Below are 15,962 nucleotides of genomic sequence, written 5' to 3' on the forward strand. Positions count from 1 at the left end.
TTTGGACAATTTTGTTAAAATCATGTTCGGTTAGGAGTTAAAATTATAAAACAAAATGACATTTTTGTTATATGCTACATATGCATCTGCTTTATATTGGATAATCATAAAACATAGTCTGACATAAGATTTGGCACACTAAAGTAATTAAATACATAAGCAAATTATACCGTTAAAAAAAAAAAAAAAAAAAAAAAAAAAAAAAACTAACAACTAGTGTCATTACTCATGTACTTCAGAGTCAGTACACTGGATTTTATTTTCTTGATAGAGAGAGAAGGAAGTCTATACTGTACAATATATTTTCTCTTAATTTACCAAAGCTTCTAATTTTTGCAGATGCAGCTAAAATTAAATAAAACTTAAGTCCACCACAGACATTTCCAATAATTTATTCACATCAGCAAGTAAACAAATCAGGAAACTGCAAACAAACACCTAGGACTTGACTTGTTGCAAAAGCTTAAGCAGCTTCCGTGATGAATGCCTATTGCTTCCAGCAGGTCCAGGAGCATTTTGATTTGTGACAGTCTGATAATTCACCCGTGTTGGAATTCGAAGTTCAGGTTGCACTGACTGCAACACAGACTCGTAGTTTGAAACCATTGGGGTGCTCCAGGTTTGGGAACTTGATGGCGCCACCACTGAAGAGGTCTGCAATACAGGCTGGAAGACTGTTTCATAACTTGACACTACCTGAGGCAGGTAGCTGGACTGCACAGGCACAACCGGGGAAGAGCTGGACTGAGTGACAGACAGACTAACGGGGAGCATTTGAGGCTGGGAAACAAACTGTACAGGAAATGACACATGGTTGGGAACAACTTGTGCTTCAAAGCTGGAATACTCCAGTTCGTTAGGCTTGACTAGGGGCCAAAACACATCTTGCCATAGCTTGGCTGGAGGCTGGTAGCTAGGCTGCTGTAACGGTCTTGAAAGATGACCAGTGGGCGGAGCTACAAAAGTATAACTCCCTGGTCCAGGGTTGGCAAGAGACAAATCACTTGGTTGGACCTCTAGCACAACTGGCTGTTCACTTTGAAGCACTACAGACTGCAACCTAGGATGTCTAGGCAGATGTGCTGGTCTGAAAGTAGATGTGAGGGGGCTGGGAATGTTAAGATCCACAGGAATTGGGTCAAGTGGCTTGAAAAGGGTTTGCCCATTCTGATTAACAACGTACTCGTAGTTGGACTGTCCAACTTGCAGATGGCTTGGTCGGGCTACAGAGGAGCTAACCTGTGCTGGCTGTTGGACACCTAGCTGTGACATCAACTGGTAGCTAGCTTGTGCTGGTTGAAGAGGAAGGGGTGCTGCAGAAAAGCTAACCATTCCTGGTTGTTGAAGACCGGGCTCGGCCACCAACTGGTAGCTTGTTTGTCCTGGCTGTTGGGAAGTAGACTGGGCCTCTGATTGGTAGATGACTTCTACTGGTTGTGGCACAGTGGGCTGGCTAGCAGACTGGTAGACCTTTTGTGCTGGTTGTTGAACAACAAATCGGGGCCCAGACTGGTAGCTAGTTTGTCCTTGCTGCTGGGAAGTAGGCTGAGCCTCTGATTGGTAACTGGCCTGTACTAGTGTTTGCCATGTGGACGGAGATGAAAACTGGTAGTTGGCTTGTACTGGTAGTTGAAGAGCTGGCTGGGGCCCAGACTGATAGCTGGTTTGCACCGGTATTTGGCTACTGGACTGATCTACAGAAGTAAATCTTAGTGTCTGGAGAGGACTATTACTGGAAGGCTTAGATCCAAAGTGATGTTTACCCTTGTGATGCTTGAGTGGAGTCGGTCCACCTGGCTGAGCAACAAAAATAACCTACATCTACTGGTTGTACATTATTTGACTGGGAAACTGATTGGCTTCCCGTAACAGCTGCTGGCTGGAGACCTGGGCCAGAGAGGCATCAACTGCCTGTGGAATTTGCTGGCTACTGGGCTGGACCACAGAGATGTCAATGACCTTGGGAGTTTGTATGATGCTTGGTTGATTCACAGTTTGGCCACTGGACTGCACTGACTGGCTCACAAGTTCATAATTAGCCCCAGCTAGGCTACTTGGCACACTACCATACTGTAATATTGATAAACTAGGTTGTGAGGCTTTGGGAGGTTTTGAAGAACTTACTGGTTCATTGTGAACTGGCCTGGAACCAGTTTGATGTTTACCGTTCAGAGGCTTAAGGGGCCATCTACCAGATGGCACTGCAGGCTGGAAGCTAGTCTGAGATATTAGTTGGCCACTGGGCTGGGATAACTGCAGAGGGTTAGACTGGGCCACGGTTCCAGAACTTGCTGGTTGCTCACTGCTGGACTGGGAAATAATCTGCACTAACTGTTGGCTGCTGGGCTTTGCCACAGACACGCTGCCAATTTGAAGTGGAATTGAGGAAACTACCTGCATTGGCTTAGAAACAGAATAACTGCTTTGCTGCGATGGGGCCAAGACCGAAGAACTGATGACTTCAGAGCCTTGGACAGTAGTTGACCGACTTGAATCATACCCAGACATGCCCATACTCACTGCATTTCCCAGAGAACCATAAACACCACCACTTCCAGTTGAATCAACATTAATTCCTTGTGTTGTATGCGATTCGGAGCCTGGTTTTTCACTTAAGGGATTGCCAGAGGAGCCAGTCTGAGATCTGTAACTTCCAGTCTCAAAGTCCCACTTAACTGTATCCTTGCTGATTGGTCCAGTTACATCAGTTAGGCCATAAAAGTCATAGAGACTTTGTTTCACTTCCTGCATCGACTGAATAGGATTATTAGATCCAAGATGGCCTCTTCTGCTGCTAGGGTTATATGCATGAACTACAAAAGGAAAACAACAGTTAACAAACAGAGCAAACGCAGATAAATAATGCCTGATTTAAGAGGGAGAGAAAAAATAACCCTTACCAGCTGCAGCATCACATGCACCAAGGGCTAAAAGTACTGCTAAAGAATAACTACAAAAGAACATCATAAATACAAGGTAAATGAAAGAACACACAATTAAGAACACAAGCAAAATGACATACCTTAAAATCCACATGGTTGTAGCACATATAGCAAACCAAGTCAAAACAACCATCCACTACCCTCACACACAATCTACAAAAGAAAAGCTTTACCACATCAAGCCATTCCATTTCTGATCTGGCCTTTTTATAATGTGTGCAACTACCAGTCAGTTTGCTAGATTATTGCCTCAGACCAATCAGTTGTCACATGAATGTCAAATGGAGGATCATTTGTTTCAGGTGTCAATTGTTGCACGTTATTTTCATGGTATGTCATTTCAACAATACATTTATCCAAACAAATTAGCTTTTTATGCCTTGGAAAAGAGATAAACATATTCTTAAAAAAAATGTATACTTTCTTGAGTAAATAAAGAAAAAAGTAAAAAGAAAGTATTTCGCATAATAAACATATATTTTTCTGGTATACTGAATGTCATCAAAGTCTGCAATTGGCTAGTTTACTTCAAATGTGTGTAGTTATAAAATGACACCCACTTCAGCTTATGCTAACTTATATTCTGCTGAATTGGCGTTTGCTAAATGCAGGTATGTTGTTGTGTTGATCTTTAATCCTGTTTTTCATGACTTGGAATAGAGATAAACATTCTTAAATGAAAATGTACACTCTCTTGATTACACATTTACATGTATGACATAAGTTCATATTTGGATTTTAAATATAGAAAATATATATCAAATATTTAACATATATTTTGAGAAGCAAAAATACATAAGAAGCAAAAATTACTTCTTATGTATGAATATATTTAAAAAAAATGTACATAAATAGCAAAAAACTATTTACTTTTAAAAGAAAATTTCAAATATGTAACAGATTGTAAAGATTTCATGGTCAAACACATTTCAGTGAAAGCTCTGTAAAATGTTGAGTCATGACAATACCATTCCATGACTCCCTTTTCTATAGATATAACAAACAATACTAATAAGTTGACTGGCCTGCAGCATTTAATTTTTTTTTTTCAATTTGATCAAATTCAATACTAAATACCTTACATTAGGTTACATTTTATCATCTACTACTCAAGTTTAAATGTATTTGAGCATGGGATCTTTACAATCTGTTACAGATTTGAAATATGCTTTTAGGAGTGATTTTTTATTTGGTATTTGATTTGTTTATTTTGAAAAACAAATATACATATAAGCAGCCATTTTGGCAATATTTCAAATATGTTAAATATTTGACATATATTTCATATATGTAAAATCCAAATATTAACTTTTATGTCATATATGTAATTTGTAAATATTTTCATGCATCAGATTTTCATATGGGACGTGACTGCAAGGTTCTATCAATTCACAGAGGTTTTACTTAACATTTCAAGGGCAGTGATGCATGCAACAAGTAAACATGCCAAGTGTAAAATACTGTATAAGAAAGGCATAGTATTTAATGTAAAACTTAGTGGAATGGTATAATATACAGTATGTTGACTGCCACGAGATATTTGCTAGGGAAAGAAGCAGGTGTTTCTGCAGCAGAACACATACCATAGCTTTGAGCTCCTCCGTGCAAATGTACAGTATCAATGTTTTACTTTTCTCCACCCACTGAATACACTTCTCTCTTAGTTAACAGAAAATTATGTTGCATGAGCTATGTTTCCCAACCAGAAAAAAATAATTAAATTGTTTGTTAGGCAAAATACAAATATTTTTTTCTTTGTACTTTTTAATTTGTTTTTATTAGACATTCCTGTGATAACCGATTAGTCTGAGGCAATAATCTAGCAAACTGATTGGTAGTTTCACACTTTATGAAAAGCCCAGATCAGAAGCTTTTTTGGTGTATGGTTTTGTGAAAGCTCTTTTTTTATTTTGTAGTTTTTGTGCTGAGAGTAGTGCATGGTTGATTTGGCTTTGCTTGCTATGGGTTGCTTGCTTGCATTGCTTAAAACAATGTGGATTTTAAAGAGCACATAGTTTACCCCCTTTTTTAAGATTTAATATTAATATTATGGCTCTTTGAGTGTGCCAGTTTAGGTTCAGTTCAAAACACAGTTCAGATTTTTTTATTATAATGTGTTCAAAAGTGTCATTTTGGGGGCGTGTACACAGCTCGCTGTTTTAGGGGTGTGTTGCTTCACATGAAAATTAGTTTCAAATTCCCGTCCAATGTAACAGGGGGGCGGAGCCAAGAGCTCCCCCTCTCTGTGTTTGGCAACAGACAGAGAGAAGCAACATGAGTGAGAGGACCAGCATACATGTACGACTTGGACACAGACCAAGCAGAGTACAAAATCATTTGTGTATTTGTATAGTTTTAGAGCCAACTGTGTGCTAGTTTAAAGTTCCGAGCTTGTACACCAAGACTAATAACCACGCACACTGAATTAACTTTGACTGAGGCATCAGAAGACCCGCTTAGAGCCGTGACACGGCACATCAGACAACCACGTTCGCATGTTATTTAAAATAAAACTATTCAGATGGCGTGGCAGAAATATGAAGTGTCCTGAATCGTGGCGGACAGCCGCCGACTTGAAGCGCCGGTGTGTGTACCATAATAGAAACCTATGTTTAGATTTCTAAAATGCATGGCACGACACTGCGCGTCGCAGAGCGGCGCTTCTGGTGTGCGACCTGCATGCAAGTTCGTTATTTTATTTCAGTTTAGATCACAGTGAGCTTCTGTGACCGCGAGAAATGCAAACGGCTGAAGTTTAAGGTAGACGCAATGAAAAGTACACGTTTCCAAACCTACCTACAAACAAACTAAGTTACAAACAATAATCTCGATTAGAGCGATCATGTGATGAATGTTGATCTTGTGTTGAGCCCAATGAGCCTTGCATCTAAAAACAGAACAAGGGTGTTCCTTTAGTGACATCGCTTTGACTGATATGGTGATGCGCCTGTCAAACAATATTGGTGGGCGGGGGGACCGCACTCCTACGTCAAGTTGTGGTCGATCTGAAAACTGCTCCAATTGGTCAACTATTTTAATGATGTTAAATAGCACTGGGTGTGTTTATTTCACCCCAATATGACGCTCTATACACTATATCTGTACACATTGCATTTAATAAAGAAATTGGACGATATGAACTACATTTAGTTGGATCTTTTTGGGGCTTCAACAAAAGCATAATCAGTGCTTCATTAAAAGATCTTGGTAGAGTTCCCTAAGAAAAAGAGGGTTCAAATATGTTTAGAAGAAGTGAGGATAGTTTAGCAGAAAACTTCTTATAGAATTCGATGGGAAAGCCATCAGGGCCTGGGGTCTTGCCACCCTGTAATGCTGATATGGCCTCAGATTTCATGCAACTAAAGGGGGTGGTCTAGGTCTTTTTTAAGATCTAATGAAATGCTGGGATGATAAACTCTTTCAGTTTTAATGGGTCCTTGGATGCTTCAGATGAATAAAGATTAGAGTAAAAGTTTGTAAATATGTTGTTGATTTGAAGGGGGTCAGTTGTTAATTCCCCTTCGTCATTCGCAATTTCAGAAATATATTGTGCTAATGATCTAGATTTAGGTTGGTGGGCTAAAAATCGCCTAGCTTTATCACCATGCTCATAAAAATAACCCTGGGATCTAAGAATAAGCTGTTCTGCATGGTTAGTTGAAATTAAATTTTATTGTGTCTGGAGACCAATTTTTTTCCTTTTAGAGTTCATAAAGGTTAGCATTTCATTTGCCATTTTGGAAAGGGCCTGTGTTTTTGGGTTAGAGCGAATCAAATTTGGATCCATTACACAATTGTGATCACCCCCTAATGTTAAATAATGGGAATTAAAATTTGGTAAAGCAGCTATCAGTTTGCTTACTGTTATGGGAAGCAGACGGACAAACAGGGGTGTAAGTATAAATGATGTTTATTACAACAGATGAGCAAAGTGGATATTAATTGAGAGTTGAATGGAGTTTGGAAGGAACTGATGATCCTCTTTGCCAGGTGAGAGGATAGACACTGAAGGATGAACGAATGCATACACCAGAGGACTTGCGGGGAAGTCAGACTGACGAGACACACAACGCTGACAGGACACCGGGAACACTGGACAGACTGGAAGGAAACAGAGTTAAGGTAAGTATATTTGATGAGATCGCAGGGGAGTGAAACCTGGGAAGTGGTTCACTCAGAATCCGCTTCGTAGGAACGAGACCGGACAATGAGTGAAGTGAGGTGTGTGCTTATATAGTGAATGGGAGTGATTGGGTGCAGCTGTGCGTGGTTAATACTCAGGTGAAGGTGCTCGATGCGTGATGTTGGTGGAAGAGCCTGGCCAATCCGTGACATTACCCCCCTCCCCAGGGCCCGCTCCTGAGGGCCTGAACCTCCGACGTCGTGGTGGTCTACCTCGTCCTCGAGGTGCTGGAAATTCTGGGTGATTGGAGTGGAACTCTTCCATAAGTGCGGGATCTAATATATCGGATCTGGGGACCCATGACCTTTCTTCGGGACCGTATCCTTCCCAGTCGACGAGGTATTCAAGCTGACCACCACGACGCCGGGACCGTAGGATGTCCTTGACTTGGTAGATGGCCCCTTCTTCTAACATCAGTGGGGGAGGAGGTTCCTCTTTATGACCAGGCTCTGTGGAGGGAATCAGAGGATCGTGAAAGGGTTTTAGAAGGGACACGTGGAATGTGGGGTGGATTCTGTACTGTGGAAGTAACTGTAATTTATATGTGACGGGGTTGACCTGTTCCAGGATGTTGAAGGGACCAACAAATCTGGGACTTAGTTTTCGGGAGGGCAGTCGCAAACGGATATCTCGAGTGGAAAGCCAGACCTTCTGCCCTGGAGTATAGATGGGACCTGGAATCCTCCTCTTATCGGATACCTCCTTTGTTCTGCGTACTGCCCTCTGAAGATGGTGATGAGCATCGTCCCAGACTCTCTCGCTCTCCCGGAACCAGTAATCCACTGCGGGGACATCAGATGGTGCGCCATCCCATGGAAAGAGTGGAGGTTGGAACCCTAGGATACATTGGAATGGCGTAAGTCCGGTGGTAGGTTGCCGCAGGGAATTCTGGGCGTATTCCGCCCAGCCCAGAAACTGGCTCTAGGAGTTTTGGTGACCGTGACAGAAGGTCCTGAGGAACCGCCCCACTTCCTGAATTTTCCTCTCTGTCTGGCCGTTGGTTTGAGGGTGATAGCCAGACGAGAGGCTTACGGTCACACCTAGGAGTCTGAAGAATGCTTTCCATAGTCTGGAGATAAATTTGGGTCCTCGGTCCGAGACTATATCTTCTGGTAACCCAAAATTTCAAAGACGTGGTTGAACAGGTTTTCGGCGGTCTCTAGGGCTGTGGGTAGACCTTTCAAAGGAATCAACCGACAGAATTTTGAGAATCGATCTACGATGACTAGAATGCAGGTGTTACCTTCAGACAATGGGAGGTCTGTCATGAAATCAACTCCTAGGTGTGACCAGGGGCGGTTTGGGATGGGCAAGGGATGGAGTTTACCAGCAGGTAGATGGCGAGGACTCTTCGACATAGCGCATTCTCTGCAGCCTTGGACGTATCTCCTCACATCCCTCGCCATGTTCGGCCACCAAAAGCGTTGGGATAGCAGCGAGAGGGTGTTGTTGGCCCCAGGATGCCCTGTGCCCAGAGATGCATGGCTGGAATGAATGAGATCTACCCGTTGATTTTCAGGGATGAAGCGTCGATTGGGGGGACAGCCCGGCGGAGTTCTGGATTCTGGAGTGGCAACTACTGTTGGAGCGGACCATTGGATGGGACAGATAGTGATCTGATCGGGAAGGATCTTGGCCGGTGTCTCAATGGTTTCATGCTGGTCGTGAATTCTAGAAAGGGCATCTGCTCGGATATTTTTTGATCCTGGTCGATATGATATAGAGAACTGAAATCTGGAGAAGAACAATGACCAACGGGCCTGACGAGGACAGAGTCTTTTAGCATCTTTTAAGTACTGTAGGTTTTATGATCTGTGATTACCTGGAACGAATGTTTGGCCCCCTCCAACCAGTGTCGCCACTCCTCCAGGGCGAGCTTGATGGCAAGAAGTTCTCGATTTCCGATGTCATAGTTCCTTTCCGCCGGGCTGAGCTTCCGGGAGAAATAGGCACACGGATGGAGTAATGAGGGAGTACCGTGGTACTGGGATAGGATGGCTCCCACTCCGGTGGTCGATGCATCCACTTCGACCACAAAAGGCAAGTCAGGATGACCATCAAAATAACATGTGACCGGCATATATTTTGGACAACAAACACAGCTGCATGTTATTGATGGCATTTTGAATTCACAGAGATACCACAGTAAGATTTGGATTCCCACTGTTGTGCCATTCATTCAAGAATGTTAACTCATTTTGAAGCATGAAAATGCATGGTCCCATGTTGCAAGGATCTGTACACAATACCTGGAAGCTGAAAACATTCCAGTTCTTGCATAGCCTGCATACTCACCGATTGAGCATGGATGCATGGATTGTCATATAAAACAGTGTGCTCTCGTTCCTGTCAATATCCAGTAAATTTGCACAGCCATTGAAAAGTCTACAGGCCACAATCAACAACCTGACCAAATCTATTCATCCTACCACTGCCCTATATTCATCCTATCAAAACTCTTGCTCTAGAACTTTTGAACAGATTAGTACATAGGGACGAACCCTTCAAAACTCTTACAGAATTGAGTGAGGAATGAAAAAAGAATGTACAGTATTAGTTCACTATTAGTCTTAATCTCAGGCATCACATCTATTGGCATATACCCTAAGCTGAACATTTGAAAAATAAGGCACGCACAGTTTATTATACTTTGATATAATTATCTTACTTTATACTTATTGATATACTTTGGCAGTTTCTGTTATGAATCTAGCCTCTGTGGTTCCTCCAGCTCAACTTCAGGCGAGAAATCTACAGAATCTTGACTGGGAGGGGTACAGTCTATATGAATGATCCCTAGGCAGTGGGATATCTTGTACCTATCACCATACCTGTCATCCCTCATTTTTCCCGGGATTCTACTGTATTTTACAGTTCTATCCCACTATCATCCCGTAAAGATATTTTCCCGTATTTCTCTCGTATTTTCATTCTTTCTTTGAAGGGTGGCAAATAAACATTAAAGAGCCAAGCCTCCCTCTATGCAACCTATACCACCGAACCACCAGGGGCCGCCCTTGCTTTTAAATGTGAATCTGTTCTGAGCTTTTGCTTTGTTTATGCATGAAAACACTTTGACTAATATAAAAACGGTGGGATTCCCTTCCTTTTCATTAGAGGTGCTGGCTCCCCTTCATATGCAATCCTCATTGTGCTACATAATAAGGTGGAAATCTCTTATTATGGTGGGCATATCCCTTATTTTCACATCCCAATGTTGACAGGTATGCCTATCACTCTCTGCAAATACCACCCCAGCATTATTTGCTTCTTAGGGTCAGGAGCTGCTTTTAGGGCAGACTCTATCCTCTAGCCTTAGTGCCTCCCAATCACCATCACCAGGACTCACTCACATCAGTACTTTAGTGCTGTATTTTCCATGATCTCCATACTTAGATGTTCTCCTTACCTGTTTCCTATTTCACTTATACCAGTGTTACTCAGCCAAGTTCCTGGAGGACCACCAGCACTGCATGTTTTGGATGTCTCCTTTGTCTGTCACACTCATTACAGATCTTTCAATCTCTGCTAATGAGTTGATGATCTGAATCAGGCATGTTTGATTAAGGAGACCCTGGTTCTTTCTCAATTCCAACAACGCAAAAAATGGACTTGCATTCTTGTGGAAACCGGTCTTGCCAAGTTAGCTCTTAAGAGACTGCGAGAACACAGACTGTGTCCTGTGAGAAATGCGATGCTGCATTCTTCCCTGGGTCTTCCTGATGGTCACATGACCTTCATACATTTTTAATGGAAAATTATTTAAACATTACAGCATTCATAAAATGATTAATTGTTTTTCCCCTCTCCACAATATAGACTATGCATTAAAAACCTTACAAATATACATCGCACAAAACAAATAAAACAGATTTTAATACGAATTTCAGCAAATAAACACCCTAAGTGTGTTTATGCCTTTATTGAGATTTTCTTGTTGATGTTTACTTTCAACGACTCATTTAGGGAAACTCCTGAGACAAATGAATTATATTTCTGAACTTTAATAATAAATCTATATAAAATGCTACACTTCCCACCTCATTTATTCAGTCGCAATGACTTCTGGTACTTCTCAAGTGAGTTTTGTGCTCAAGTCTGCATTGATGCTTCCTCCATATCTAAAACACATCCAGGAACTTTCATGCGTCCTCCGTTGTTGTGGTCTTGGAACTGAACTTTGGCAGTTGATGATGACGTTATATGAAACACGAATACGCAAGATCGCTGAAGAACGCATATTGAGAAACGGCCACTGTGCAGAGCTGGTTGTCCTCCAGGAATGTGGTTGAGACACACTGAGCTAGACTATTTAAGCACATGGGTGATTCTAGAATTGCGGGTACATCTTGGATCTCTTCTATTATTTTTCAAAAGAAAAAAAAACAAAAAAAGGAACAATTGTTGGAACTTTCGGTTTCACGATGTAGTAGGAGGTCACACTCTGTCCATGCTCCAACTTTTTCCTTAGTTTGTGTCAACTGCAGCAGTCAACATGATTTAAAGTGTCTTTTAAGAGTTCACACTTAGCTGATGATTCATAATTAAGCATGTTTGGCATGCTGTCCACGAGAGAGCCCTGAGCTCAGAATATCCTTGAGAGGAGAGTTTGAGATCAGTACGTCTCGAGAACTCCCTACTTGTGAACTGCTGAGATATATTTGACTAAGAATTGCCTTAGGATTTTATTTTGAAGTAGTCAATTTACTTATGGTGTATGTCTTTGGATGGTGGGAGGAAACCGGACCACCTGGAGAGGGCTGGACCAGTGGCGTTTTTGCTGTGAGGCAACAGTGCTACCCACTGGGCCACCATGCCACCCCAGGGAAGGGAGGAGTAGGGGTGGAAGGGATTCTTCAAGACAAAGATGACTTGAGTAGAAAGCTCTGGTAATTTATAGTGTGTCAGTATTCATCTGATTGGTGCAAATATACAGAGCTAATGCGGTACCAGCTGTGTTCAATCGTAAGCACGTGATCCGCTCAAAATTAGTTTATAAATAAACCCCACTTAATGGTCAGGGAGCGAAGCGAATGCAGTAATAAGCAGAAATAAAAATTAAAAAAAACTTGCGTGCTACAGACAACGAAGCCCCAGGCCAAGACTTCGAGGTGTCTGATATGGTGACAGAGCCTGTTCCTTTAACAGCAAAGGTGCTCATGTCAGAGCTTGAGAAGTGAAGGCAGAGTTTAACAGAGGAATTTACTGCATTGATGAATTCTTCCTTGTCCCCTTTACAAACATCTTTGTATGGCATTTGCAGTACATTGGCTTCTCATACCGCCACTATTTCGAAGATGGAAACGGCCCTTACAGATCATAGCGGCACAATTACCAAGTTTGATAACGAAGTTACTTCAGTAAAAGATGAATTAACAGTATATCAAGTTATCTATTTAAAAAAAAATCTGTATGTTTATATTGTGACCTTTTGTCTTGGAAAATCAACTTAATTCACACTCTATTTTTGGCTGTCTCTAGCCACTGAATCAAACATTCAGCTTAAATTATTATGATTTAATTAAGTTTAAATGAAAAATACATATTTTGTGTGTTTACTCTAGCAAGGCAAGTCAACTTCAACTTTATTGCCATTACACTACATTTGTGTAAACTCTGTTGTGGTTTTAAAAGTTTATCAATAAATTAAACAGCAATTATAAACAGAATCAAATGTTCACTATTATATTTAATAATTTTGCATTATTTTACTTTAATAATGGATTCAATTTACTGTAATTATATTTTTATAATTCCAGCTTAAGAAAACATGAATGGAAAATTGTATGAAATAAATAAACTGTGCTTGCAATTCTGGAATAAGTCACATCCACTTTCATTGCAAAGTCTTGATTTTTTTTTTTTTAAATTGGTTTGCCTGTTATGACCTTGGACTGATGCCCTATTCTGCCCCTTTGCTATTACTGTTTTGCCTCATTTGCTTGTGCTTTACTTGTATACAGTATGTTTGCTGCCTGCTCTTGCTGTCTGCCTGTTTATTGACTTCATCTCTGTTTTGCTTTGGCCATTGTTACTGTGACTGACCACTGCCTGTCTGCATTATTGCTGTTGATTTTCTTTCATTTATTTATTTATTTATTTATTTATTATTTATTTATTTAATTATTTATTTGTATAGGATTTTCAGATAATGCAAACACGAACAGTAAAAAACAATCAATCAAACTAACAGACAGGTCCCAACATTGAGAATAAATAGTTAAACACTGAAAACAGACATCCTTTTTAAAAACAAAACATATCAACAAAAGAAAAGCCAAATATATCATTCCTAAAAATAAAGATTTTGAGGTTTGATTTTGGATAAATGAGGAGAGGTTTCCAGAGCCTTATAATTCGACTTTTGATCTGGCCTGTGATTCAGATTGTAGGGTATTTCTCCAGAGGAAGAAAGGCTGACAATAACAGGTGAAACCACTTCAAAATACATTTTTTAGATAAAAAAAGCGAGGCTTATAAACAAAGGCTTACAGTCACCATGAAATCAAAATTCTTATTTTATATTTTATATAGCAGTGCTTGTTATAAACAGTGTATCTGTGCATTATTTTGTAAAATTTGTTTGCCATTTAGTACAGGCATATCAGTAGGTGTCCTCATTTCTGAGCTGAATTGTCCATTCTTCAATCTTCCTTCATTTTGTTAGCAATGACCATCTTCAACAATCCAACCAGTTCCCAAAGAATGAAAACATGCACTGCCCTACTTTTTCTTTCAGGACTGTTTCAAGTGGATGTACGTCACAATAGCTCTTTAAACAAAGAGTCGAAAAGATCCTTATGAGTATCATTCAACAGATAAAGTGTGTATTATTTTTTCTGTAATCTCCTTGGAAATAATTTTCATAACGGCTGAATATTTACAGGACAGAATATGGAAGCTTACTAGCTTGTGTCTGTGTTATCACACCACAGTCTGCCATGTTTATTCTCAAGTCTCGGAATAATTGTGGTATTTAAATAAATATGGTATTTCCTTTGTTCATATTGGAACACTGGTTGATGATCTGGTGGACTGTCTGTCATACACCAAACAAAGGAGCAAATCGATGAAATCTACAATGCTTTTGTTATAATGTTTCTGGTCCCATAATGTTCAAAGACCTTATAGCTGTGAAGCGACAGTGCTAACCACTGAGCTACCATGCTGCCCATTTGAAAGTCATCCATGATTAAAAACAATTAATCTTTTAGTGCATACCCAATCTTAGGGGAATATTTGCACCCCTATCCCTTCACACTCTATTTCAAAGGGTCAAGGGCAACACATAGTGGTGGAGGTATAAATTTAATATAGGGATTGGGCCTAAAGCTCATTTCTGGTTATATGATTTTGTTTTCCTGATTTCAGCAAGATTTGTTTGATGTAAAATGGTTAAGGAGATTCGTAATTGACAAATGGTCATTCAGGTCATTCTTCTTGTGTAGTGTGTCATAGTAAGCAGTGCCATATTCAATTTAATTTAATTCATGTTTATTTCTATAGAACTTTTACACTGTAGATTGTGTCAAGGCAGCTTAACATAGAAGTTCTAGTAAACTGAAACTGTGTCCAGTTTTAGAGTTGAAATTCAGTTTAGTTCAGTTCAGTGTGATTTAATTTTCACTGCTGAAATTTAAACACTGAAGAGCAAATCCATTGATGCACAGATCCACAAGTCTCAAACCAAGCAAGCCAGTGGCGAGGAACAAACTTCACCAAATGACGAAGTGAAGAAAAAAAAAAAACCTAGAGAGAAACCAGGCTCAGTTGGGCATGAACATTTCTCCTCTGGCCGAACTACCTGTGCGGAGCTGCAGTCTAGGCACCGGAGACTGGAGAATGCTAAACATCCATCGTGGAGAACTGCAGGGGCGAGTAGGTCACAAGCAGGTGTTCAGGCTGGCCCACAGGATCAATGCGAAGACTTGTCTGTCACTGAGGTCTTTCAGGAATCCGTCTCACGCTCTCCCCTTCTCCATGACCACCACAGTATCTGCTCAGGATTTGGCCTGGTCTAAGATGGATACCTTGGCATAATTTCTTCATAGGTCTTGAAATCGCATCAATGGCACTGCATAATCTCTAGGGGCCTCAGGATGAGTGTTCCCACGTGAAAATAGAGAATAATATCTGCAACACTTCACTGCAGTGCAAACTCGGTCCTGGAGGGCCGGTGTCCTGCACAGTTTAGCTCCAACTCGTAATCAAACACACCTGCTTATAGATTTCAAGTGATCCTGAAGACACTGATTAGCATGTTCAGGTGTGTTTGATTAGTGTTGGAGCTAAACTGTGCAGGACACTGGCCCTCCAGGACTGAGTTTGCCCACCCCTGGTTTAGCATGTTTAATTTTTCCCCATCATTACATTTACATTTAGTCATTTAGCAGACGCTTTTATCCAAAGCGACTTACAAATGAGGACAAGGAAGCAATTTACACAACTATAAGAGCAGCAGTGAACAAGTGCTATAGACAAGTTTCAGGTGTGTAAAGTCTAAGAAGCAAAGCATTAGTAAAAAATTTTAGTGGTATAGCCAGAGAGGCAGTTGCAGATTAGGAAGAAAAGTGGAGACTAAACAGTTGCGTTTTAGTCGTTTCTTGAAGACAAGCAAGTGACTCTGCTGTTCTGATGTAGTTAGGGAGTTCATTCCCACACTGGGCAGATTGAATGTGAGAGTTCGGGAAAGTGATTTCTTCCCTCTTTGGGATGGAACAACGAGGCGACTTTCATTCACAGAACGCAAGTTTCTGGAGGGCACATATATCTGCAGAAGTGAGAGCAGATATGAAGGAGCCAAGCTAACGGTCACTTTGTAAGCAAACATCAGAGCT

General features: G+C 40.7%; 1 protein-coding gene across 1 annotated transcript; it reads right to left on the bottom strand.

Moving 5' to 3' along the window:
- Window positions 1–376: 376 nt before the first annotated feature.
- LOC130218669 (uncharacterized) lies at window positions 377–3,075 on the bottom strand. The gene is given in 7 exon segments (XM_056450917.1): window positions 377–1,259; window positions 1,350–1,516; window positions 1,655–1,810; window positions 1,812–1,866; window positions 1,869–2,813; window positions 2,901–2,950; window positions 3,023–3,075. Coding segments are annotated over 7 exon segments (2,247 nt in total). The 3' UTR covers window positions 377–438.
- Between the last annotated feature and the right edge of the window lie 12,887 nt (window positions 3,076–15,962).

Source organism: Danio aesculapii, chromosome 24, assembly GCF_903798145.1.
Source record: "Danio aesculapii chromosome 24, fDanAes4.1, whole genome shotgun sequence".
In the NCBI taxonomy this organism is placed as follows: domain Eukaryota; kingdom Metazoa; phylum Chordata; class Actinopteri; order Cypriniformes; family Danionidae; genus Danio; species Danio aesculapii.